Source organism: Falco peregrinus, chromosome 8 (assembly GCF_023634155.1).
Source record: "Falco peregrinus isolate bFalPer1 chromosome 8, bFalPer1.pri, whole genome shotgun sequence".
Classification (NCBI taxonomy): domain Eukaryota; kingdom Metazoa; phylum Chordata; class Aves; order Falconiformes; family Falconidae; genus Falco; species Falco peregrinus.
The window spans coordinates 4,418,510-4,443,510 of record NC_073728.1 but is presented as its reverse complement, the minus strand read 5'-3'; the positions used below and the strand labels follow the sequence as shown (position 1 = coordinate 4,443,510).

Genomic DNA, 25,001 nt, shown 5'->3' with positions numbered 1-25,001 from the left:
GATGCCACTCTTTCCTAAAGTGACGCTGCATTCACTGAGACATCTGATACGGATGGGGTTTGGGTTTTTTTAAGCCTGGGTAAAATCCCCTTTGACTAGGTGCTGCCTTCCTCTGGCACTGCCTTCTCTGCAGAGCTCCTGAGGACTAAATCAGGCCTCTAAAGGTTAACCTGCTGGTAGGTGTAAAATGCCAGGAGGGAATGATCACCCAGCTGGTCTGGGGCAGATGACTCGTGAGGCCAGTAACCTGAGAGCCTGTTGCACAGCTTTTGGGCCCCGGAGCTGCTGTGGGATCATAAGGAGCTGGACGGCTCAGTCCCTGTTTGTGCAATGCCCGAGCAGCTCGCCTGTGTTGCCCTCCTGAGTGTATGCCTTTCAGCTGTGTCTGAATTCAAAGTGCAACACCTATTCAGAGTAACTCCCAAATTGGATGGTCCTATTCTGAGCTGCTCTGCCTGGATTATTCAGGAATATCTGGGTACATTTGTTCCTACCTGTCAGTCATCCAAAACCTGGGAAGCCCTAGGAAGCTTTCCCTGTCCTCCATTTATTTTTCCATTCTCCCCATACCCTAACACAACACCAGGTGACAACACAGGCTGCCATATAATGGTCCCTAGAAACATGTTACCACAAGGAGTTAGGCTTTTTTTTTCTGTTGTTGTTTTTTGGGGATTTTTTTTGTTTGTTTAAAAATATCCCAAACTACAACTTGGTTTCAAACAGTGCCTTCCCAGAGGCGCTCATCACAAAGGACCACTCAGAGTACCCATTTGATTTCAAAATTCATTGGTGACTTTCAGAAGGAATAATTTCCTTTGTCTTCCTATCTGGACAGGAATGTTGATGTTATATATGGTCAGAAAATGGAAGTGGAAATGGAAAACCTGGGGTACAAAACCTCTTCTCATTGCCAGTGGCACTGGAAATGTGCTGCACTGGGGGTTTGATGTTTGGAAAGAATGTTTTTTCATCTGCTGGCCCTTTTGGGCCCGGGTGGATGGTCCTTAGGTCCTGTCCTGATATCGTAAAGGGCAGCGATAATATGCAGCCTATGGAAATCTGCAGCAACTGTTAGGTACTCATTAGTCACTGACACAAAGCTTTGCACATTAGAATCTATCTACAGGTGCCACAGGGAGAAGGCAAGGAAGAAAAATGTGTCATACTTTGAGGTAAACAGCTTGATTCCCTATTAGTCTGCCGGAGGCTGAATTAGTAATTTATGAAGCACTTTGCCACAATGAGATTTGTTTAGTCCACTTAGGATTTGTTTTTCACTGTTAACACAGAACTAAACAACTGAGACTGTGTCTACATGCTCTTCTGCAGATACGAGCTTGCTCTGTGCCCTGTGCCTGCCAGCTATAAGCCACATCACTGGCAGCACGGCCGCGCTGTTTGCACAGCATGGAGGGTAGGGCTAATATTCCCACAGTTACTCATCCCAGCACTGCACCTCCCTTTTCTCCACCAGGTGTTGCAGCCGCTTCTGACTTGTTAGCGAAACGGCAGGCACACCGTGTGTCTGCCTAACAGGAATGCAGCGGTCACACATGGAGCGCTGCAGGGAGGTCAGGGAGCAGGGGTGGTGACTACCCTGGGCAGGGTGGGGGCCATCACATCGTCATCCAGCTCTGTGACAGTGCGAACAAAATGCGGTTCCTCTGCCTAGGGAACAGACTTGTGGGATCGTCTGTTTTTCCATCTTTTAACACGCCCTGTTGCTTATTAAGATTTGAGAAAGGTAGAAGTCCATCTTGTTAAGACCACCAACAAACTTTCAGGAAAAAGCAGACACTGCTACAGAAAAAAAAAACCACCTCCACCCCCCCACCACCCCAAAAACAACAAAAACAAAAAAAAACCACACCAAACACCAAACATCGAAAAGAAATGCAAATCCCCATTACAAAAAAATAAATCCAAACCAAATTAAATTTTCAAAGCCTCCCTTCCTGGACATAAATCCTCTATTTTTCTTTTGAAGGTCAGCATTAGATGATGCAAAACCAACGCTGAACTTCCAGCCCATTAGCCTCTGCAGAGCCAGGCAGCCGGCAGACAGGGTGATGTGGTATGTCTGCATTTTTCCCCAGGCACTGGAGAAGTCAGAAGCAAAACCCTTCCTGGGGTGGGAACAGTTAAGAGATCCTCTTCTCTAAGGGGGTCTGTTACAGCCCTGGGGGCGTCATGGGACAAACCGGTGGGCTAGCCTACAGGAATCACCCCTGGCAGAGACAGGGCTGGCAAAAGGAGAAGGCACTTGCAAAGTGTTTTTGAAATGTTGCCTCCCCTGGGTAAAACCAATAGGAAAGGGCTTGCCTTGCTGGTATTTTAAGGGTTTCTGAGCCACATCAGACACCTCCCTAGTGCTCGCAGCCCTGCGCTGCGCCATGTGAATGAAGCAAGTTAGTCAGCCCACTGAGGGGAAAGGCAGAGCTCTGCACCCCACAGGGACTGCTTTCTTCTGTGACTTGAAGCATTTGCCTCTTGTATCAGCCAACCAAAGATTGCAGCAGGGCTAGTTTAAGGGATCACTGCAGGTTTTGTTGGTGTAAAGCTGGTATCTATTTTCCCTATGTAAACAGCGGTTACTGAACCGGTTTAGGTGATTGTGACAGAGTGGGGGTTATTCTGGCATAGCTACAGTGGGACAGTGCTAATCCCCGCCCCCCCCCCCCCCCCCCATCTGCACTTGTTAAACCTTTTGAGTAAAGATCCCTCAGATGAAGAAGCAAGGTTGTGAGGTCTGGGGTTTGCTACAGCACTCGCTGGAGACCCCAGAAACAGCAACTGTGAGTGTTAGTGGGCTTTATGCCCACAAATCTTTGAGGTTTATTGTGCATAGTCCTTTGGATCTCTGATGGAAAACATGAGGAGGCACCAGCTGCTATGCCCTCCATCTGTACAGGGCAAATTTAGATCCAGATTCCTCTGGTCCAAGCCCAAATTCACAGCTGAGCAGGAAAGGTGCCCTAGAATTGCCCCACATCAGGGATTTCATGTAAATCATCCTACCGGTGTGCACAGGATTAATCAAAAGAGGGAAGTAAAGAACTTTCAGAAACACCTTGCAGGACTGGGCTCTCAGGTGAAAAAAATTCTGCTAAAATGCATGGAGCCCAGGAAGAAAAGGCTATGTCGGTGCTGCAGGACGCACAGGTGGCTCCTCTTGGAGAGAATGCTGTGAATTCAGGACGTTTACTTAGCGTTTGGGGTTTTTTTCTGTGGTACATTACAGTGCCCTGGTACTCAGTTGGCTTTCTTAGCTAACAGCTAGGTAGGCACAAAGCTGCCTGGAATCCTGGCGACGGGCACCTGGCAGTCCTTCCTGCTTCAGGCAACTTGCAGGTACACTGCCCTGAGGTGGGGTGGGGGGCAACAGGCAGCTCGGATCTGTGTCCCTGATCAGGAGCAGGACCCCAACAGAGTGGGGATTCCCCACTGCATCTTTCCCACTGACTTCTTGCTGAAGTTCCTCTCAGGCCTCTGTGGCTTCCCCTGGGGTCATTCATATTTCCTGAGTGAAATCCTGACCCTGATGGCCACATATGGTGTCCTCAAGAGATGCTGAAGGTACCAAACCACTGTTTTCTGGGGTCTCCAGAATGCCAGTCTGGCTGCCAGCTCGTTAAATGGGCACTGAAGTGTCATCAGGGAGCTGAGGTGTCATTAACACTAAAACACAGCTGACCAAACCTGTAGCTTAATTTAGGAGCTTGTCAGATGTATGGTAATGGCCTGATTAGGCTTGGTTAAAGGTGGTGTTTGCAGGCTTCTGTACATTTTTAATCTCTGTATAATAAAATATTAAACATCAGCTCTTGCTCTTACTGGCAGATTTCTTGCGGGAAGATCTACTCTGGGACTTCTTTAGCACTGAATACTGAGCAACTGACAGAAAAAGGGGAGTTTGGACCAATGTCTCTGCTGGCGTAACTCCATGACAGCCGGAGGGTGGAATCCCAGCCCTGGGACTTCTGCCAGGCTTATGACTGCTGAGAACTCTTTTAACAACTCAACCCTGATTTTGCTTTGGACTGAAACCTCCATTTGAGTCTTGGCCTATAAACACTTGCATCTCCCATACAGAAGAAAAATGCTCTGCAGCAAGCAAACGAGCTTGGAAACAGATTTAACTTTGTCAGTGGAACCCTTGCTGTAGACATTCATTGAGGGCTAAATTTGGCTTCTGTGGTAAGACACTGAGTGGCACACAGACATTCAGCTCCCTCAGTGATGGAAAGGCTCCTGCTTTGGCTGCAGTCACAGTTTATTTGACATGCTCCCTGTCGCTCCTGTGAACTGCATAAGCAAAGTGTTGGTGCTGCCTCTCAATGAGACCCACTCGTGCAGTCAGTGCTCATTAACATTTTTTTAAGACCAGGAACCCTTGATACTGACAATGCATCTCTCTTCTGTCTTTCCATTGCATACTGCTGTTGCAGCTTCCAGACTTTTTTTTAGGCTTATGCATTGTTACAGGGTATTTGCGAGTCTTTTGGAAGTTCTTGTGGCTGAAGATAACACCTGCATCAAAGCCCTCTCTGTGCTCTTCCTGTTTGCGGAAGACTGACTACACCTCCAGCAAGGAGGTCAGAAAGTTGGTGCTTCCATCACCCACAGCAGAGACTTGATAGCCTTATGGTTCTGAGGTTTAAAAAGGAGGAGGAAAGAAGATGCTAGAAAACCAAAATAAATTAATAATAATTCTGATTTCTTTATACATTATAAAGAAGCAAGGGAGAAAAAAAATGGTTTGCTTTGCAGGTCACCTTCACAGTAAATAGGAATTGTTCAATCACTGCTGGATAATACTAAGGGCACTCTCAGGGGCTGGCAACTGGAATGACGATTAAAAAAATATGAGCAAGATTTTAAGTGTCTCTTTGTGAAACAAACAGAGCAAAATTGTTCATCAGTGGCGGAACAGATACTGTAAACACTGTCTTAAAACAAATCTGGAAGGAACGCGTATCTCTGCAGAAACAACAGAGAAGATGATCAGCTCTGTCTTCCCAGCACAGTCCCAACCCCTTATGGATACAGAGGGAGTCTGTGACCTTGCCTTCCTACTCCACGTGTCGAGCTTTCTGAAGCTCCATGTCTCTTTTTGCATTTGAGAAGACAGATAGGAAATATTTCACAGAATCAATGAAGTTGTCTGGGACCTCTTGTGATCATCTAGTCCAACCTCCGTCAAGCCGGGTGAGCTAAAGCAAGTTGCCAAGGACAGTGTCCAGTTGGGTTTTGAATGCCTCCATGGAGGGAGACTCCACAGCCTCTCTGGGCAACCTACTCCAGTTTTTCAGCACCCTCACAGAGTAAATAAAATTTACTATGTTCAGATGGAATCTGATGTGTTTCAGTTTGTGCCTCTTACGCTGTCATTGAGCACTACTGAAAAGAGCCTGCCTCCCTCCTGCTGGCTGTGCTTCATCTCCTGCTTGTTGGGATGGACCTTCCGTGAGCCTGGAGGAGGTGATCTCTGAAAGCCAGCTCAGAGGACCCCTATGCTCTCCACGACTGTATCACAAGCAGCTCTCTGAAGAGGCCAAAGTCTGCTCTTCAAAATCAGAGTTGTGGTCCTGCCGTTTGCCTTAACTCTCCCCTCTTATCATCCTGAACTCCACCATCTCATGGCCACTGCACCCAACGTTGACCCCGCCTTCATGTCTCCAACCAGTTGTTCCTTGTTTGTAAGTATGAGGTCTTCCTTACTAGCTCCCTGATCACCTGTGCTAGGGAGTTGGTGTCAGTGTACTCTTGAACTCTCCTAGATTGCTTGGACCCCGCTGTGTTGTCACTTCTAGTTTAAACCTCGTCCTACCGGCTCTAAGCTTAACCTTAGCATAAAATACATCCATCTCCTTCTGGGCTCACTGTTGGTCCCTGAACTCCCTGCTGCAGGCCTGGTGGCTCCATGCTAGCCGATGAGCACCAGGTGGCCCGGGCGTAATGTGTTGCAGAGAAGCGGTCACACACACTGGCGCAAAGGTAGTCCATCTGCATGTTTGCAAATACACTGGCTACAGCGGCAAGGCGGCTCAGTAGCCCAGATCCTTTGCACCTCTTCCAGCTGCAGCGCCGACACCTGCCTTCCAGGACAGATGTTCACTTGAAACTTAGTAGTGACACATCACTAGAAGCACATCTGCGGTGAAGCGGTTCTTAGTGTTTTCTTCTTTTGAGCTAATCACCCTCGTGACTTCCTCTCTGCCTAAGAGGTGAGGATTCTTTTTTTTTTAACTGCTTTTTCTGGCTAAAGGAAGGATTGTCCTCAAATCTCCAATGAGATTTGCTGTATGATCCACTTTCTCCTTTTGTCTCTCCTAATAAGTCAGAATGCAAGAGCCGGGACTGGAGATTTTCCATGGGGTTGCTCTCCACTAGGCAGAGCAGCATACGGCCTTTGGCTGCTCTGTCCCAGACACCGTAGTACTGAGAATCATGTTTTGTTTTAATTGAGCCTGGTGAATGATCCAGGCACAGGGTGCTACTGTGCTTGGGGCTGAAAACACAGGATAAAAAATTATTCTTTCCCAAGGACTCTAAATTGATGGACCAGACAAAAGGTAGAGGGGATGGCAGAAAAACCCCAAAACATCTGTACGGAAAAATTCTACCAGTTCTATGGATAAAAGTGTTTTTGTCCAACCTTTGCCAGGGACATTGTCATTCCTGGAGTTTGAACTCTTCCCCAGGTGACTAAATTAAAGCCATTCATGTACAGTTGATCACCCTAAAGGTTTCAACATTACCAGATTAAAGTTATAGAGCTAGTCTGGAGAGAAGCCACCAAGGGAGTCTGTCATCCCCGCCATCTGCACCAACAAGGATTTGGGACAGAAGTGGATTAAGCTCTTGGGGGCTTTAAGTAAATTCTCTTGTGGCTCAGGCTGCCTTCCTCTCAGATTCCTACAAACAGCACATTTTATTCTGACCACCCATTTTATTAATGAGTTTCACCCAGCAGGGCTGCTCCACTGCCTACAGATAAACATTGCACAACATTTGTTGGAGCAGAGCTCCAGTGTGGCGGAATGCATAGCCAAGCATTTCACAACTGTCATCTATGGATTTCTGCTTACAGAAATAGCACAGGAAACCCCAGCTAGCCAAGTCTGGCTCTCAAAAGGAGGAACAAAGTGCACATATACTGCTCTGCTACCTTTCCTAAGGGAGAGAGCTGAATTACAGAACCATCTGCATGTCTTCGGGCTGTTCTCTGCCAGGCAGCAGTTTCCTGAGGACCTGCCAGCCAAGGATGTCACAAGGCTGATGCGGCTTGTGGCTGGTCCACCACTTTGATGGCTTTCCCCTTGGAGAAACTACCCTCCCCTCATGCCTGACCCTGCCTGTAGCCTCGCTCAGACACTTAACATCTCCCCACAGGAAGGTCCTGACAAGAGTTCAGTGCGCTTTGACAGCCTTTTTAGTTCTCAGCAGGATTTAGGCTCACATCATTGGCACTGAAACCTTCAAAGCTTGGTACTGCATACCTACCCCTAGGCTTTCCATCTACTGCACATTTGGTGCCAGGAGCGTGAGGCCGTGGTGCAGCCCCCAAAGCCCTGAGGTACTATGCAGCACCACCGCCCTCCCGCCCAGGCAACGGCAGTTTCTGCCTGCTGGAGACCAAATCAGACTTCACCCTCCAGCCGACATCCCAATGGATGCCTCCTCCTCCTAAAAGTGTATTTTTTTTCCTCAGCGAAGGAGGCCGAACTGCTAGGAGACAGCTCTCCGGGGAAAAAAAAGATCTCTGTGACAAGACCCCTCTCGGCGTTACAACTGGGTCCTAAAATGACGCGTAAAGGCGGCAAATCGTTCCCTAACTCTCCTCTGTCCCCCTGCCGCGCTCGCGGCTGTTTTTCTGAGGGGGGGAAAGCGAGGGACTGAGGGAGCTGAGGCACCGCGCCCAGCACGGGGACCGGTCCCGATCCGCCAGCGCCCTGAGAAGAGCAAGATGGCGGCGGCACAACCCAATCAGCGCGCCGCGCCTGTTCGCGCCCGCCTTTTGCCCACTCCCGGCGCTCCGCGTGCCCCGGACGGTTCCATTCAGCACCCTCCCCCCCCGCCCGGCGCCCGGGGTGGGCCCGCCCGGTCGCTATAAAGCGGAGCGCAGCGCACATGTGCTCCTCAGTGCCGGCGGGAGCGGGAGGGCGCTGGGGTCTGCGTTGGTCGGGAGAGGGGGCGGTGGGGGTCGGGCGTGCCGCACAGTCACCGCGCAGCCCCTCGGTGCTTGTGTCCCCGTCCCCTGTGAGGGTTGCCGGTGCCCCCCTGCCCGGCCCTGCGCTGCCGCCGCTCCCCCGCGGGATGCGGGCTTGGCCCGCCCCGCCAGTCCTGCCCCCCTAGCCGGCCGCAGCATGAGCGCGGCGAGCGATACGTACTTCCTCATAAAAGACATAAAACCCGGACTGAAAAACTTAAATGTCATCTTTATTGTGCTGGAGATCGGTAAGTGGCGTCCGGCACGCCCCACCCCCGGGCCGCCCACGCGTGTCACGCAGGGGCCGTCCCGTGCCCCCCCTGAGCCGCGCTTCTCCCCGCAGGGCGAGTCACCAAGACCAAGGACGGGCACGAGGTGAGGTCCTGCAAGGTGGCGGACAAGACGGGCAGCATCACCATCTCCGTGTGGGACGAGATCGGCGGCCTCATCCAGCCGGGGGACATCATCCGCCTGACCAAAGGGTGCGTATGGGGCCGGGCCCGCCCCCCCCGCTGCCCGGGGGCCCCGTGGCGGCGGGCGGGGGCGCGGGGAGCACGGCTGGCCCCGGCGCGGCGGCACCCGCAGGTCACTGCCACATTAAAACCGCCTCCCCCCCCCTCCCCCGCCTAGCAGCAGCGTGGCTAGGAGGGGCTTGTATTTTTAATGAGGAGGTGGTGTTAAGAGACCTGGCTTTTTTTTTTTTTTAAAAAAAAAAACAACACAGCTCCTTAGGAAAGACTTCTTTTGGGGGGAGGGTTGTGTGGGGGGCGAATGCAACAGACTGTCCTGGTCTGTAAATCAAGCATGTTATTTTTACAGCCAGTTCTTTACTCTAGCAGGCAGCTCCTTAATGAAAGAAGGGGATGATAAATGTGTCTGGTGCAGAAAAAGTTGCTTTTCATTGCAGTGGGTTTAAGAGAAGTGATGGGCAGAGGAGGAGAACCTTGTCAGCTTCACTCTGAAAATTCATGCAAGGGCTTCACTGCAGAGCATGTTAGCTTGGTTAGGTGCAATTGATTTATCTCAGAGGTGGTTTAATTAAAAAAACACACACACACCCCTAAACATGTTTATTAAGTGAGAAAGGGACTAGATTCAGTTTGAAAATCCTCTTTCATGTCACTTAACTTGTCAGTAGCAAAACAATAGTCACTTTCATTTGAGTTCTTCATGCCATTTCAGTTATACTTAGAAATCCATTACACTGGCCCACAGCACTCCAAGAGATGGTGTGTAAGGTCCTCTTAATTTCTTCTTATGAAGAAGTAGGTAAAAGGTGACTGGGTGGTGCTGCTGACTGAGCTGGTCTTAAGTTGCTCATTTGAGTGTAATTCTTGGTTTTGGCGTGAAATGGGCTCACCCTTGCCACCAAAACTACAGCTGCTTCCTCCTATGCAAATGTCCTTTTACACGAAATGAGCTGTCTCCTCAGCAGGGGTGGTTCTGGGGAAGCCTGCTTGCGTGGAGAGCACGTGGAACGCTGCGCTGGGTGGAACTGAACAGCTCTGGGCCACTACAAAGCCCTGTGCACAGACGACATTGAAACAAATTAATAGCGATACTGTTCAGCGGCGTTACTGTGCTCTGCTCTGACTAGCTGGCTGTAGTTGCGCTGGTGTTTCAGTGCAACAGATGGGAGGGTCACTGCATCCCTTCATGTCCAAAAGTCAGTTTGGCTAGTATAAATTAAATTTATGAGCTCTCATTGCTGTTCCTGGTGGGTGGCTAAGTCATGCCCTCATTTGCGTGAATCGCATGCTCACTTAGGACTGCTTAGTGAGTGAAATGGCAAAAGCTAAAGACATTCTGGTTGGCTCTCACATTAAGAGAAATGCCCTCATGCTGGCATACGAGGTTCTCAAAACACCATTTTATACTTAGACAGGATTAGTTTGGGTGTGTGATGTTGCCAGTGCAAGGCAGGTAAGTTGCAGCTCTGTAGGCTACTCTGACTTCAGTGCAGGGTGCTCGCTGTTAATAGCAGAAAGGCTTGGCTGGGCCCCCCATATAAGCATGTCTTTCTGCTGAATTTCAAGCTGTAGATGCATTCCTTTGCAAAAGCAGACACTTGCTGATTTTTGTCATTGGCGGGATGTTAGTTCTGGAGTTTAGTGCTTTTTTGGCTGGCTCTTTCCGAGACAAAAACAAGGGCTTGCATACGTGGAATAACTTTGTGCTGGAGGTTATCAGTCGCATGATTTGCTGGGTCTTGTCCCAGGAAATTTATGTTTGACTTACATTTATCATTTCGTAGCTCTTGTCCTTTGTGCTCTGCTACAAGAGTGTCCCACTAGCTGGTTATTAAAGGTTAAGCATGGAGTTAAAGCATACTTTAAAGTAAAAGGTGGTGTTACGAAGTGCATTAATCCTGCTTCTGGATGGAGTGCTGCTGAGATGGGTACCCAAGCTGTAGATACTGTGCTGTACTGCTTGTGCTGAAGTGCGGGGAAGGTTATCTTTGCATTGGCACGATGGTCCTGTTCTGCCAACCAAACTCCTCCCCGGTGCCTCTGTTTGAGGCACTGTGTGTGGCTGGATGGCTCCCAGGCTCAGCAGATAAAGTAAAGGGCAAGAGGAAGGTTTGTTATCTATGTTCCAGAGATAGACCTGGAGCATAAGGAAGTGGTGACTTGTCTTAGGTTATCGGTGACTCCTGAGAGTGCAGTTGCTGGGGCTCCCTGTTCCTTTGCTAGAAGACACCCATATTCCTGTTAACTCTTGCACTGCACCTGGGTTTCTGGACTGTATTTTCATTATTTTTTTCACATACATGATGCCCCTCACTGGAAGAAGCGATTATGCAGAAAGTTTTGCATAACCCGAATCCCAATGCTTGAAGTCAAGTGCCACTATAAAGACTGGAGTGCACTCGTGCTGTCTTGTAAGTGAATGTTTCCGCCATCAGAAAATTATTTCACTGCATTTCTATGTCAATTGGAACACGATGATCAAACTCGTGCCTTTAAAAAAGAAAATCTGGTAAGGACCTATACTAAAACAGCGAGCGCTTCCTGTTGTACACATTCAATAGCAGTATCTGTATTATGCAGTGAACAAAGGTAATTCTTCCTGGCTCCTGCACTGAGAATTGTCACTGAATGGTAACACAGATACTGCTTTCAGCAAAATGCCTTTCCTCTGCAAGACCAGTCATAAGGGTTGCTCCAGCCAAGGGAAGAGCATCCAATCTCAAAATGATTGGCTGCTTTCCTGGAATTCGCAAAGGAGTCAGCTGAGCTTCCAGTACCTTTTGCTAGAAGCAAAATGTGGGGAACTTTGTGTGGTGAAGTTGGGGTCCCTGGGAATTTCTTCAGTCCTTTCATGCTGATACTTACTAACTCTTAGAAGAAGGCATGCTTCTACTTTTTTTCAACAGTGGTATTTCTTATTTGCTAAGAGACTGCTTTGCTTCTTCCTTTGGCCAGGTATGCATCTCTGTGGAAAGGATGCCTGACACTTTACACAGGACGAGGAGGCGAGCTGCATAAAATTGGGGAGTAAGTATTGAGTGTTCATAGTTGCAGTGTGATGTCCTCAGCAGAGCATCATGGTAAGTATGAGACATGGTGGCTCTTAGTAAATGGAAGCTAGGGCAGCAAAAAACTGTGTTGATTGGTCATGGGTAGGTACAGTACAGACAACTGTGATGTGTGTTTACACATGCTGTTGTGTTAATGAGCTCAGACCCTCTCTGGATTCTAGGTATGTTGAGGAAAACCAGCCTCCAACACTGGCACAGGTCTGAGTTTTACTTAAGGAGGAAGAGTTTAAATGACAAGAGATTTAATCTGCATTGCTTACCTAGGCCTCAGCTTGATTGACTAAAACTCAGTTTATTTTGGTGGAAGCCCTGTGTGTGTATCATGTTTGAGAGAGAGGCAGTGCAAAGAAGGAAGACAAAGGTAACTCCAGTGAATCATATATAAACAGAAGGAAGCCTCATTAACCTTCTTTAACCTTCCCACAAACTGAAGCAGTGGCGACTCCTGACTAAGAACAAACATAAGTAACATACTTGACATGCAACAGGAAAAACAGCAACATTTTCTAACCAGAAGAGCACTTCCGCTGTTGCACAAATGCCGTGGGAGGCCTTGCAGTCATCAGGAAAGTGGGGTTCTGGGGTGGCCACCTCTCATCTTGGATAGTTCAGAAATGCCCAGTGTCCAGCTGGAGATTGTGAGGGATGACCTGTTTTTTCGGTTTTCATGATTTGGGTTTTTTTGGTGTAAAGCCACCACCTCAAAAGTGTTGGCTTACTCTGCAGCAGGCTGGATTGAGGTGAGCCCTCACCTGGGCTGGGAGCTCTGCTTCTGCTTAACCAAGCTGCTTAATCATTCAGATCTTTCTTCCCTTCTGCCATTGTTTCCATGTGGTGAGTTGGTGGGGCCTTTTCCTCCCATGGTCCCTTTGAATGGAAAAAGATGCTTTGAGTTTCATTCCCTGTTTTGGATGCTGTGATGTTAATAGGGCACTCCGTAACTTGGGAGCGTGTAGGAGCATTCAAGCTGTCCCTAGAGAGCTAAAGCAGTCCAGTCTGCGAGCAGGCTGGGTGACTCTGTGCCTCAGGTGACCTTGTGAGTGGGCGTTGGACAAGATTGCACAGCTGGAAGAGAGGCAGAGGGAGCCCTTTCATCACCTTTTGTTTTCTTTAGGCCATTTTACCCTTTAGAGTAAATATGTACTTGCCTCTGCTTGACTGAAACACCCTTGCCAGGAAGATGTGACAGGTTCACCGCAAGCTGTAAAGGGATCAAAGAGCCTTTTAATACCTATGAATGCTCTCTGAACTTTGGGGTCTGGATAAGTTACTTCTAGGTGATGGGATATGTCAAAGACACATGCTCTTTGAGCTGTGGAGTTGAGAAGTCTGTTAAACAGCTTTTAGAACTTCCTCATAATCTTAATTTCTCCCCAGGTTCTGCATGGTGTACTCAGAAGTGCCAAACTTCAGTGAGCCTAACTTGGAACACACTGGGCAGAACAAACTGGTATGTTAAACTTGTCTGAGGCTTCTGTCATAGTGCTCCTTGTTCTGAACACTTCGCGTTAGGCAGTGATCAGATGTGACTCTTCTGGAAAAGTGGACTTGAAGTGATACATAGATAAAAATGAGCCAATAATTAGAGTAGCAAATAAATTTGCTGTGGAATGACTTTAAGAACGTGGGGGTGTGTGTGGGAAATCAGCGGTTTTCTGTAAAAATGTGAATTTTCTCTGATCCTTGTTTTTTGTTTCATTTAAATTTCTCCGAAGGTACAGGGTGAACAGAATAATAGTTCTGCATCAAGTAATATGGGTTCTTGTACTTTCGGGCCACTGGGTAAGTTTTTTTGTTTTGTAGAAATGAAAGGATGAGAAACACGTAACGGGGGTAGAAAGAAATTTATCTTGCTAAGGATTCTTTGTTCTGGGGCAACAGTGTACTATGGTCTAAAAAGTCTTTTAGATTGGGGCATGAACCTGCAAGCACAGAAATGTGAACACTTCCTGAATAATGGTTTCAAGATTTCTTTCCTAGAAGAGGGAGACATTAGAATATTCAAGGTGCCTGTATCACATAAAGGGACTTCTTTTTTCATCCTAAACTGATGTGATACTTGTAGAGTTTTTGCAGCACTTGAAATCCTGTTTTTGAAACCACCTGAGACCTTAGCTTTTAAGATTACTTCTGTTAGTCTTGCCAGTCACCACAGCTGTCTTGCCGGGTTAGCTTTCCAAAATAGAAGTGGTGGTAATCTGAATTCCAATATTTGACCTGGCTGGATCATTTTTTGATGTATTTAAACAATGAAGCTTAAATGAGAAGATGCTTCAAGGACTCGACTGGGTGTGAGCTGAGAGGGAGCCTTAGTTATGGCCTGCCTACATGATACCTGGCATTGTATAGCTGAGCCCTGCTGGTGGATGGCAACAAACTGATTCTGTAATTTGCTGTTCAAAAGCTCTCTGTCACTTCAGTGACTGGCTGCTTCCTCTTGAACACCATGATTTTAATTTCTTTTCTTTCACTTCTCTTACGAGACCTGTCTGTTCCCTTGAAAATAAATTATTCTGAACAAAGAAGGGCAGTGCTTTTGGGCCAGTCTTCCCTCAGTGCCAGGGTGAGGCTTTCAGTGTGTAGGTACTTCCTTGGTGGTGTTGCTTTGGGTGGTGGACAGCTGCTTTCACTGAGATTGTGCACATCTTCTTAAATGTCTTTTTTTTGTCTCTTCCTGCTTCATAGTCTTTAAATGCAATGATTTAATTTTGTCTCTTCCTTCCTGTCGTCATTCTGCCTCTCTTTCTACCAGTAAAATGTGAACAGAGAATGAGAACTTGGTGCTAGCTGAGTTGCTTCTGTGGCTGGACTTCACAAGGCAGCTTTCTGTTTCTGTTTACGTGGTAGTGGGGAACGATGCAAGGAGCTCTGTGTAGCCTGCTCTTTTGCTGATTTCTCCTTGACTTCTGCCCTGCTGTCTCTAGAAAATCTTGGGGTGTGTGTGTGTGACCTACAAGCCAGTGCATGTTTCTGAAAGCACCAGTTTAGTTTCATGAGATTCCAGTCTTTGTCCTGGGGAAAGAATCGGCACGCAACTCTGACCCTTCTTGCTTTAGTAGAGTGAAGTGTAGGAATGGAGTGGGGTTAACTTGGGAGCAGGGGAAAAGGCAAGCTGTGGTTTGGGGTCTTGTGGTGCCAGAGTGGCTGCTGGTGTTCAGGGTTTGCTGTAAACTCCATGCGTTCCCGCTTGCTAAACTTATGTAAGGGAGCAGTGATTTCAGCCCATGGAGCTCGTGATAACCTTTTTTCCTGTCTTTTTAGGAAATGGTTTACAAACTGGACCTGAATCAAGTGGATTTCCATTTACGTATAATCATGGCCACAGTTATGCAGGTAGTGGGAGAGGCAATGGACGAGGACCTGTAAATCCAGCCCCAGCTAACAGTGTTCAGCCTGTTCTCCCTGCTGTCAGTAATGGGAGGGACCCACGCAGAGCCTTTAAAAGATGACTATGCCAAATGTGGTTGTACAGCTTGCTTAAACTCTAAACTCTACTTGAACACTTATTGCACTTTTATTTATAGTTAACTGTGAACCAGTTTGTCCTTTGCTGTTTTTTTTACCTTTTGGTCTATGGAGCAATGTGATCGATTTCTTGTTTTGCTTAGGGAAGCACAGTGAGTCTTCCCCATATGTTAAGGGGGTAGGGGGAGAAGGTGGATGTAAGAAAGTAAGGGTAACGGGTTGAAGAGTCTCATTTAAAACTCGGTGCCCTTTGCTAAATGGAAGAAAATTTCAGTTACATGTCTGTATTTTTTGTTTCTGTTGGTCAGCCATATAGCCTTAACAGGTCTATTATGTCCTGTGCGTGCATATGTTGGCTTCCATTAGGGTTAATGGGAGTTCTTCGTATTGGAAGGGAAATGAGCGGGAAGAGCAAAGATGCTTTAGTGAACTAGGTGTCCTTGGAATGAATATAGCTTGCAAAAGCAATAAGTATAAGGAAATGGTGGTGCCAGCAACTAGTGGTGTTTCCTGAATCGGAGAATGGATAGCTTGGATGAAAGTGGAAGACATAGTGAGTGTCTTGTACCTTGACTTCTGATTCCAGAAAGGTGTGCGCTGCTCAAAAATTCTCTATGAACACCATTATCACTGTCAAGGAAAGTGACAAGACACTGATTTTTTTTGCTTTTGATAGAAGCTTGGATATTTGTTCTTGCTGTGCATGACATAGCAGGAGAGGAGAATCTAAATTCAGACAATATTGGGGAATACGCTGTTTGTAGCCACTCATTTAAAAGCCCAAGGTTACTTTGCAGGAGTCTCAGTTTCCAGGAAAGAACTAATTTCAAATGCTGTATTACCCATCCCTTCAATGAGGCTGCCTATTTCTCCTTCCTTGATTCACTTTTCCAAATGAATTATGTATTAGATGAAGCTATATATATGTGTGGATTGCAGAGGTACTGGCCAAGCGCACAGCTGCACTTCTGATGCTGTTAAGCTGCTAAGCTTCCCTTCCTCTGTGTCACATGAAATAGGAATTATCCCTTCAAGAACACCACCACCACCATCTCCTGGGGGAAGATAGCTGTGGTTTGATTTCCAAGATCACAAATGCCTTGACTCTAGGTAAGGGTCCAGTGCCATATTTCAGATCAGGTTCAAAAACAACTCGGAAGCTGAGGTGTCATACTGGATTCATCTGTTTAACTTCTCTTATAGCTGACCTCTCAAATAAAAAATTGCACTAACCATTTCAAAAACAAATCTAACTTTCTTTCTGTCAAGCCATAAAGACTTCATTGACAAAAGGCTCTTTCTAAATTGTGAGTTGTTTCTGTGGTTGTTCATGTTAATTGAATTTACTACTGTGTCACTAATGTTTACAAGTTATTTACATTTGATACTTCTGCTTTTGGTACTCTATCATGAGGACTTGTTGAAAATTGCTTCTAAGTGGCAGAAGTTCCTTGCTTAGTCTGAAATAATGAACTTCCTTTTAAATGCAAGCAGCAGTAACAACAGACTTCTGAAGGGAGGTTTACAAAGCCCCGTGTGCCCAGACACCCGAGGGCTATTTGCCTCCAGTCTGGGTCAAGTGCTGTCTTGGTACCTGCTTCCAGACAGAACTAGGAAAACTTGTCTTGGACAGAAGAGAGTGGCACACCTTGCGAGATCACCCATGGGTGCTGTTATGGAAGAACAGTGCTAATGGGTGAACCAGAAAGCGTGCTGCGACTTCTGGGGAAATGGTGTAAGGTGGCGATGTGTAGCTCAGGGACTTTAAATTGCTTACCTATTTAAATAAGTCATGTATAGTCTAGATGCATGGACAACCTCTTAATGCTGTGCTGCATTAAGACACTTGATATACTTGTGAGAAGGAAGCCAAGAGGACTTCCAAACCTGTCAAGTGTGTATATGGCGTGTTCCAGAGGTAAATGAGATGTAAGTATGGTGTGAGACGTGCTTTCCGGTAGTAGCTGTAAAGGTAGCAAGTGAAGTGATGGTGTGGGGGGGACTTAATGTTCATTGGGGTGTCTCCACCACGGATCTCAAATCCTGGTGGTCTTGTCTACAGCATAAAGAAGGTTGAAATAGGGGGAGAATCCTGTGTTGGTGTGTGCTGAGGTGCCTGATGTTTGTAGCTCTATGCATTTGAGCTTTTTTGAAGCTAATAAACTGAATGCTTGTTCACAAATTCCAAATAAGTGAGATGATTACTGCTCGTAAGTGGCGTAAGATTAAAAACTTGCTGTCAAGTGGATGACTGGTTTGCAGTTGAGAGGAAAGAAGCAAGAGGCTGGTCTTCATGTTCAAGGTTAGTAGCATTCCTGCCTCCCTGTTTCTGATGTGAAACTATTTTGGTTTATTAATGAATTTTTACTTCTTTGCAGGGGAAATCTGTGCCCTGAAAAGTCGCGTGGACTTAAAGTAAATTTAACGATAGTAATTTTTCAAGGTCTTCTGATCTTCCAGTGAACCTAAGACAATACCTCTGACTACCTCAGAGGTATCGGTGTCAAGATGGCAAGTTCTCAGCTTGCAGAGGAATCTGGAAGCCTGCCTTACATCTGTTTGGATCGTACCACCTCTGTGTACAGAGAGACAGAGATGGTGCATTTCTCAGTGTAAACAAGCAGTTGTCACGCATTACTCTGACACAACCAGGCAGTTCATAGGTGCCCAGCGGTTAGGTCACTGGGGAGTCTCTGTACAGATGTCTTACTGAGATAAAGGTAAGGCTTGCAGCTAGGGTAGTCTCATGCTAGATAGTACAGATTGCCAAGGCGGGGAGAACCAAACCCAACCCTCTGGAAGGCGTTGAGGTGTCCAGACACAAACTGTGCGGTGCCGAACTGCAGCTGAGCAGTCCTGATACCCCCCAGTCACCGGCAGCCCTGCTTTCCTTTCCCCACGAGCTCATCTCAAAGGGCTGATGGCAGGCTGCAGCAGTGTGGCAGCGGCGAGTGTTGCTGTACCTCTGCTGCAGTCCTCCGGGTGTTCCTGCTGCCAGTCGTCACCGTGAATCTTTCACCTTGGTCCCAAAAGTGGAAAAGCAGTCCTGTACCATGAAATACTCTCAACCGTGGATGCGTGGTAGTCATGCACCCTATGTCCACAGTGGAAAAGGGGAGGTGCCATAACAATAAACATAAATGCTGGACCAAGGCATGCCAGATAGAATCTGCTTTCACAACTCCATTAGCTTTAGCCTTAACTCGAACCTGGGAGGTTGCAGTCCTGTGTGCTCCAGTAATGCTGTCCCTCAGCATCACGTGGATTCTGGTAAGGAGATCTGCAGCTAGTGCTGCTTGTGATGAAACCGTGTTTCTACATCGGTGCAGTCTGCACAGATGACACCCTTAGCAGCACTGCAGAGATGTCAGCCATGTCCTGGATTTCTCTCAACACGGGATTGTTTACTAGACAAATGCTTTCTTCTAGCCCTTTGGGACTTTGCATTTTTCACAGGCGTAACTGCTTGTGTTTTGGTAATGACCTGGCTGTGCTATGGTCATCCTCTGCAACTTGTGTCCGTACCCCCAAAACAAAGGATCCTTTCCTGTTCTACAAAGCAATTTTCATCAGCAGCTTCTTAAGTGCTCTGTTAGGACTAGGAATTGGTAAAAACAATGAGGTTTTGAGTGTTTCTGAGGAAGTTTCCTGGGCTGTGTCATGGCCCGTGCATTCTCAGCTGCCAGGTTGTTCCCCTGCTTCTCTCCTGTGTCTATAGATTTGCCCTTTCAGATGTGCTGTTCATTTTTAACCCTTGAGCTGAGCAGTTATTTGCAGAGCCGAGTGTGGTCTCTGGCAGTGCTTCTGAGGGGGATCTGGGGAGGTGCCCAGCTTTCTCGCCGCAGTGCTCGCTAGCAGCCAGCTCTGGAGCTAGAGCTGGCCCATTTGAGGGATTTCCCCTTAGTTCAGCACCAGTGCATGGTACTGAGGAGGTGGCAGGGCTGTGGCTCCCTGTTGCTGGTCTGATGATGCTCTGTTGATGATTCCGGTAGAGCCATGGATTGCTGTGTCTTGGCCAGACGCTGCCCCTGTCATTTGATGCTGTGGGGTGAGCTTGGCCCTTGCTGCTGGGGAGCGTAGGGATGCCAGGGGATCCCTGGCCAGCCTGGGCTGGGCACCCTGCTTGGGGTGGCCCGGAGCACCCCCAAGGGTGGGCTCTCCAGTAACCCCAACCCCTCCACGCTGTAGGTGGAGTGAGGGGCTTGGGGTCTGTAGCTGGTCCAGGGCAGTGCATGGGTGCTGGAGGTGCTGGGCTCTGCAAGGCTCCTGCTTCAGGCTGCTGTGTTTGCTCGGCCGTCTCAGAGGCATAGCACGGTTTGAGTTGGAAGGGACCTCAGAGACATCTAGTCTCAACTCCCTGCCCTGGGCAGGGGCATCTTCCACTAGAGCAGGGTGCTCCCAGCCCTGTCCCACCTGGACTTGAGCCCTTCCAGGGCCGGGGCACCACAGCTGGTCTGGGCAGCCTCACGCCCTCATGGGGAAGAAGTTCTTCCTGATATTTAATCTAAATCTACCCTCTTTCAGCTTAAAACCATTACCCCTTGTCCTACTGCTACGTGCCCTTGTAAAAAGCCCCTCTCCAGCTGTCTTGTTGGCCCTTTTAGGCACTGGAAGGCGCCGAGGTCTCCGCGGAGCCTGCTCTTCAGGCTGAACACCCCCAGCCTCGCACGGCTGCGGGGGCTCCGGGTGCTGTGGCCCGGGAGCTTGGGGGGCTCTGCCTGCCGCCGTGGCTTGGCTGCTGCTCGGAGTTCCCAGCTGGCTCCGGTTGGTGTGGGGGGAGAGGGTTGCTCCCACCCGTGGAAGCACCCAGACCTCGCAGGGCTGTGCCGGGCTGATTTAGCAGCCTCTCCTCTGGTGTGCTTTTGTTTGCTTCTGCATAAGTGGGGAGATTGGAGCTGGCTGAAGGGGGAACTGCTCATGGGGACGTGGCTTCAATTAAAACAAATAAACAAAAAGCCCTTGTGTTCCCACTGGAAGACACGTACCAAACCAGGGGGAATTGCCTGAAAACTGAGACTGATGTTTTCAGCAAAGTCCTTCAGGAATTCATTCAGAGATGCACTTTCTGACTTCAGCCTTAATCATGCTACTAATTCCTTTATTCTCGATTCCGGAGAATTTGAAGTTGTTATGCCTCTTTACAAGGATTATGCTTTTTGATTTATTCTGTGATGGACATTTGTGTGTGTGTATACATAATATCTATAAACACACACAGCATCTTGTAAATTGGAATGGAAAAAAAATAATCCTAAACAAGCTGTTGACTAAAATTCAGAGGATGTAGTTCAAAGAGATTAGAAAAAAAGTTTGGAAATAACTAAGGGGAATACTTCAGGACTTCCTTTAGCTTTTAATTTCTTTAAATTGCTAATGTTTTTTTCTGAGGAAGAAAGCAATGCAGTTATAAGATCCTCATCTAAAACTGTATTCCCACAGCCCCTTCTGTTAAAGACTGTCCGGATTTGTACATTTCCTAGGGAGCAAGATTAGGGAAAGGAGTAAAGCATCAGGATTTAGCTCAGAAAAGGAAGTCTTTGTACTGTAAACATACCTTCAGAGCTAAACGTTTCCTAATTAGACAAGTGTAAATGGGACCGTATCGACTCTGCAGAGGAGTGCAGTCACTGCAGGGCTGAGTAGCTGCTACGTGTCAAACTGACATATAAAAGACAACATTGGCTTACTACATCACTGACTGAGACTCCCCAGGCGTGCAGTTTTGTGTTGTAGGGCAGAGCCCTCTACTAAGCTTTCTTCAGGTTCATAGCCAGAGGGTAAAATGGCCTTGCAAAGTACTGGACAGCTATCTGGGAGGTTTGCAAGCACGCCTGCCCAGCTCTGCTGTATGCCTGTTGGGACAGCCGGGAGATCCCACTGACTTGAAGCATGATTTGGATCAAGTCCTGTGCAGGTGGTAGATTCTCATCTGGAAAACCAGATTAAGGTGGTAGAGCAGATCTATTGGGTGCTAAATTCATAATTTATGAAGATGCTGAATGCTGTGGAAAAGCTGGAAGCCACAGCCAACGTGCAGATGTTTCTTTCTACCTCAAGTTTAAGAATATATACTCCTAAGCTCAAATTCTTTATAGTTAGGTGGTCGGGTTTGCTCTTTTTCCAGAGATGCCAAGGGCTGTAGTTCTGTGCCCAAAACTGGAAACAACCCACCAGTCATGGAGAGCTTGCTGGTGTGACTGGGAGAGGCTGCCACTTCCTTGGGAACTGCCTGCCAGTGCTGCCTCAAGGAGTGCTTTGTGCTGCGGTTGCACGGCTCGGGCTCTTGCGGTGCCAGTTCCTTGTGTGGGGTCTGTGGGTGCCTGTGTGCCCCAAAGCAGGTGGGGCGAGGCTGTCCCTTCCACCCCCGTGCCAGTTACCGGTGCCTGACTGCATGGTGGAAAGGCTGTGGCTCTGGCCGTGGCAGCACCGGCTGCGTGCCGTGCACAGCCGTCTGTGCAGGACCTGCTGGTGAAGCTTGGGGTTATTTATTGCTGAAGAAAAGGAAAAAAACCCATCCTCCCAGGTGGGAAGGGCAGCCATTGGCAGACCTGTCAGAGCTGGTGCGTTTGGTTCGGTTGGGTCCTGCCGCACGTTCTCAGCAGGGTGGGGTGGTGTATCCCAAATCCGGGGGGCTGGAGGGTGCCGGGCAGAGGTCTGTGGCAGAGGGGCTGGTGGAGCCCTGGAGGACTGTGCCTGGTGGCTTCTGGGACCTGTGGTGTTGTTAAATTTTTAAAACAATTGGACAAATACCTGTCAGGAGCGGCTTGGGGGAGGGGGATGTGTTGATTCTGGTGTGGAACAAGCATGAAGATGCATTAAATGATCTCTTGTAGCCATTTCCACCATTATTTTCTATGATTTATGCATTAGCTTAATTTTTGTAATTTCCTCCTTCCTAGGTTGATTAATACTAAATTTAATTTTCTGTAATCAACTTGAGCATGTAACTTGGAGACATGAGGTTTAGGCTGATTGCAGTAAAAAATCTACCTATCCAGCCTAGCTTGAATAAAGCAAAACTATTTTTATCCCTAAATTATGCACTATTTTCATGGAGCTCTGCAGCCTACTTATATTTAACCTTTGAGTGGAGTGCTCTATTTTTTCCGATCACCTAATGCAAACTTTGCAAATGGGTTTTTTAATTATGAGAAACCCACCTGCATGCCATCAACCAAATTATTAGCGAGGCAGAGAAGGATAACCAAGAGTGCTGTCAGACTTAAGCTGAATATGAAAAATGTTTAAAAGCCAAGAACAGAAGTTGCCAAGAAATAATTTTAAGCACCAGATGCTGGGGGAACAAATTAATACAACTTATTTTATTTTTAGAAATAGTGCGTTGAAGCCTGATGCAGATAGACATTTTGATGTGCAGCAGCAGCACTTGGCTATGCAAGAGGACTGACAAAATCAACACAACCTTCTGTTAACAGAAAAAGGAAAGATCTAAGTTTAAAAAAACTCTAGGTAGGGGGAGGGAGAAAGAGAACTTGATCTGCCCTCTACTAGTTGTAAGACTCCGGTGAGCTGTAGTTGTGCTGTTGCTTATCAGAGCTGTTTGTGATGTGGTTTGGGACGACCTTGAAGCCGGAGACCCCTGTGCAAAAGCCAGTCTTGAAAGCCTTTCCCTGGTACGCGCAACCTAGTTTCATTTTGCCTCTGCTTTACTGGTGGCGGGGCCCATTGCTAGGGACAGTGAGTCTAAACGTTCTTGCTGAGCTTCTTTTCCCCAGTGGTGCTGGGAATCAGACGTAATTTCTAGAGGAAGCGGGACCCAAAACATCCGTAAGTCAGTACCAGGAAGCCAGTAAGGAGGGCATGTCAGCTTGGGAAAATTGCTGCAATAAGCTCCTGGTAGCTTTCTTAGCAAAGTGGATTTGCAGAAGCTTTCTGTGCAACTTCATCGGTGTTGTAGCTGAAGGCGTGAGTCACAAAAATCTGGGTCTTTCTAGTAGATGCAAACAGCTGGAAGCTACGTTGGAAGAAAGAGAACCATTGATGACGGTTGTTTTATTGGATGTCTAGTGACTGTCAAACAAAAAGTGGTAGTAGATCTGCAATGACCTGACGTTTTTGTGGACAGGCTTCAGGAATCTGTTTTCACTGTACTAATTCTGATTTTTCTAGGGGGGTTGTGTGTGTGTGTGGTGGTATGAGTAGATAGCTCCTCCTCTGCCCATGGCTGCTTTGATGTCCACAGCTGGTGAGCTGTAGTTGTTACCACAGGCGTTGTTGTTGGTCCAGGTGTTGAGGTGGCCCCTTAGGAATTAACTTCAGGGACTCAGGTGGTATGTGCAGCAATTTGGGTGATGTGTGTAGCCTGTGATCATAGAATCATTCAGGTTGGAAAAGACCTTTAAGATCATCAGGTCCAACCATTAATGCAGCATTGCCAAGGCCACCACTGAACCATGTCCCTAAGCACCGCATCTACACATTTTTTAAACACCTCCAAGGGATGGTGATGTCACCACCTCCCTGGGCAGCCTGTTCCCGTGCTTGATCACCCTTTCAGTGAAGAAATGTTTCCTAATACCTGATCTAAACCTCCCCTGGCGCAACTTGAGGCTGCAGTTGATGTGACCTACGAGCCTGGCAGAGGGCCCCGCTGTCATCAGGGTGCTCTGCCAGGGACGCGTGAGAGGAGGTCTCCTTGGGATTGTATTTTTAGGTACTGCAGATGTTTCTTCTTCCTCCAAAAATGTTTGGTTCACAGTGTGCGGACTTTGGGTTTGATTTTTGTCAAGTTGCAGGTGAACTTGAAAGATCCTGGTGTGCAGCTCTGTGTTTTCTCTGACTACCCTCTCTTTACCTGCTGTCCTGCTGAGCCTTCCCCTGCCTGGTGCTCACCTTGCCGTGTCACCACTTGCGTGGCTGCTTATGCCAATATTCAGCTGCTTTATCACAATTCTGATTTGCTTCTAATGTGTCACTACTTATTGGGTGTTTGACAGGTCTGTCTCTTATTATTTCTGCTTGTTCCAGCTCATTTCCGTATGACCGAAGCCATTTGCAGGCCTGCCCAGTTAGAGCCCCCACCTCCCTCCCCAGGTCGGGGTGACATTGCCTGCCCTCCAGGGTAGCAGAGATCCGCCTGCAATGCCATTGATCAAATCCTCCGAGGCTGGAGAAGGCATTTCATGCATCTTTGTAACAAGTTGTTCACAACTCCCTGTGTGCTGGGCTTCAAATTCAGCCTTTCAAAGGACTTTGATAAAGAAGAAAGGATCATTTTTTTCCTAGCTGCTGCAAATGAAAAAGCTTTTCACTTGGGAGTCGTGGGTCATATTTATGGAAATGAGGAGAGCACTTTCAATATTTATAGTGGTTACAGAAGCGATTGAATCTATCTTTTATTGATATGTATTTACATGCCCACAAAAATCTTATTGCACAGTAGCTGAGAGAACTTTATTTAGATTTAGTATTTTGAAATAATTTTTTAGTGCTTCTTTATTATCCATGGAGTGCGAGATTCAATATTTCAAGTAGGACTGTCACCAAACAGCCGGAGGTTTTTAAAAGATTTTTATTTTACATAAAGATAAATGTTGAAGCCACATTTTTCAGAGGCACCATCTGTTCCGTGTTGACCTTAATTTTCTGGATGAGTGCTTTTCTTCAAACATTTTAAGTCTTGTCTACATTTCATTTGGTTGGGAGTGTTTAGGTTATTTGTCGAACAGGAAATCAGATATTCAGAATGCAAACACACCACTACATTGCAAATTATTCCCTTTGTATAATTTAGCAAACTGCTTTGTAAATATTCCGCAG

At 47.3% G+C, this 25,001-nt stretch overlaps 1 protein-coding gene across 2 annotated transcripts; it reads left to right on the top strand.

The window, feature by feature from the left end:
- The first annotated feature begins 8,167 nt into the window (after positions 1-8,167).
- Positions 8,168-17,413, top strand: NABP1 (nucleic acid binding protein 1). Of its 2 annotated transcripts, none has more exons than XM_005241319.4 (6): positions 8,168-8,463; positions 8,559-8,697; positions 11,641-11,712; positions 13,134-13,206; positions 13,472-13,538; positions 15,018-17,413. In XM_005241319.4, exons 1-6 carry the CDS (start codon positions 8,373-8,375, stop codon positions 15,203-15,205), a joined length of 630 nt encoding a protein of 209 aa, XP_005241376.1. In that variant the 5' UTR covers positions 8,168-8,372; the 3' UTR covers positions 15,206-17,413. The 2 variants fall into 2 exon arrangements, with proteins under 2 accessions (XP_005241376.1, XP_027648108.1); XM_027792307.2 differs by having other exon boundaries at positions 8,182-8,463; positions 13,478-13,538.
- Positions 17,414-25,001: the final 7,588 nt, after the last annotated feature.

Excerpts from the sequence above, each read along its gene's own strand:
- NABP1 (XM_005241319.4), top strand. The coding sequence starts at position 8,373 with ATGAGCGCGGCGAGCGATACGTACTTCCTCATAAAAGACATAAAACCC. Across the intron at positions 8,698-11,640 it reads ATCATCCGCCTGACCAAAGG|GTATGCATCTCTGTGGAAAG; the intron begins GTGCGTATGGGG and ends TCCTTTGGCCAG. Across the intron at positions 13,207-13,471 it reads ACACTGGGCAGAACAAACTG|GTACAGGGTGAACAGAATAA; the intron begins GTATGTTAAACT and ends ATTTCTCCGAAG.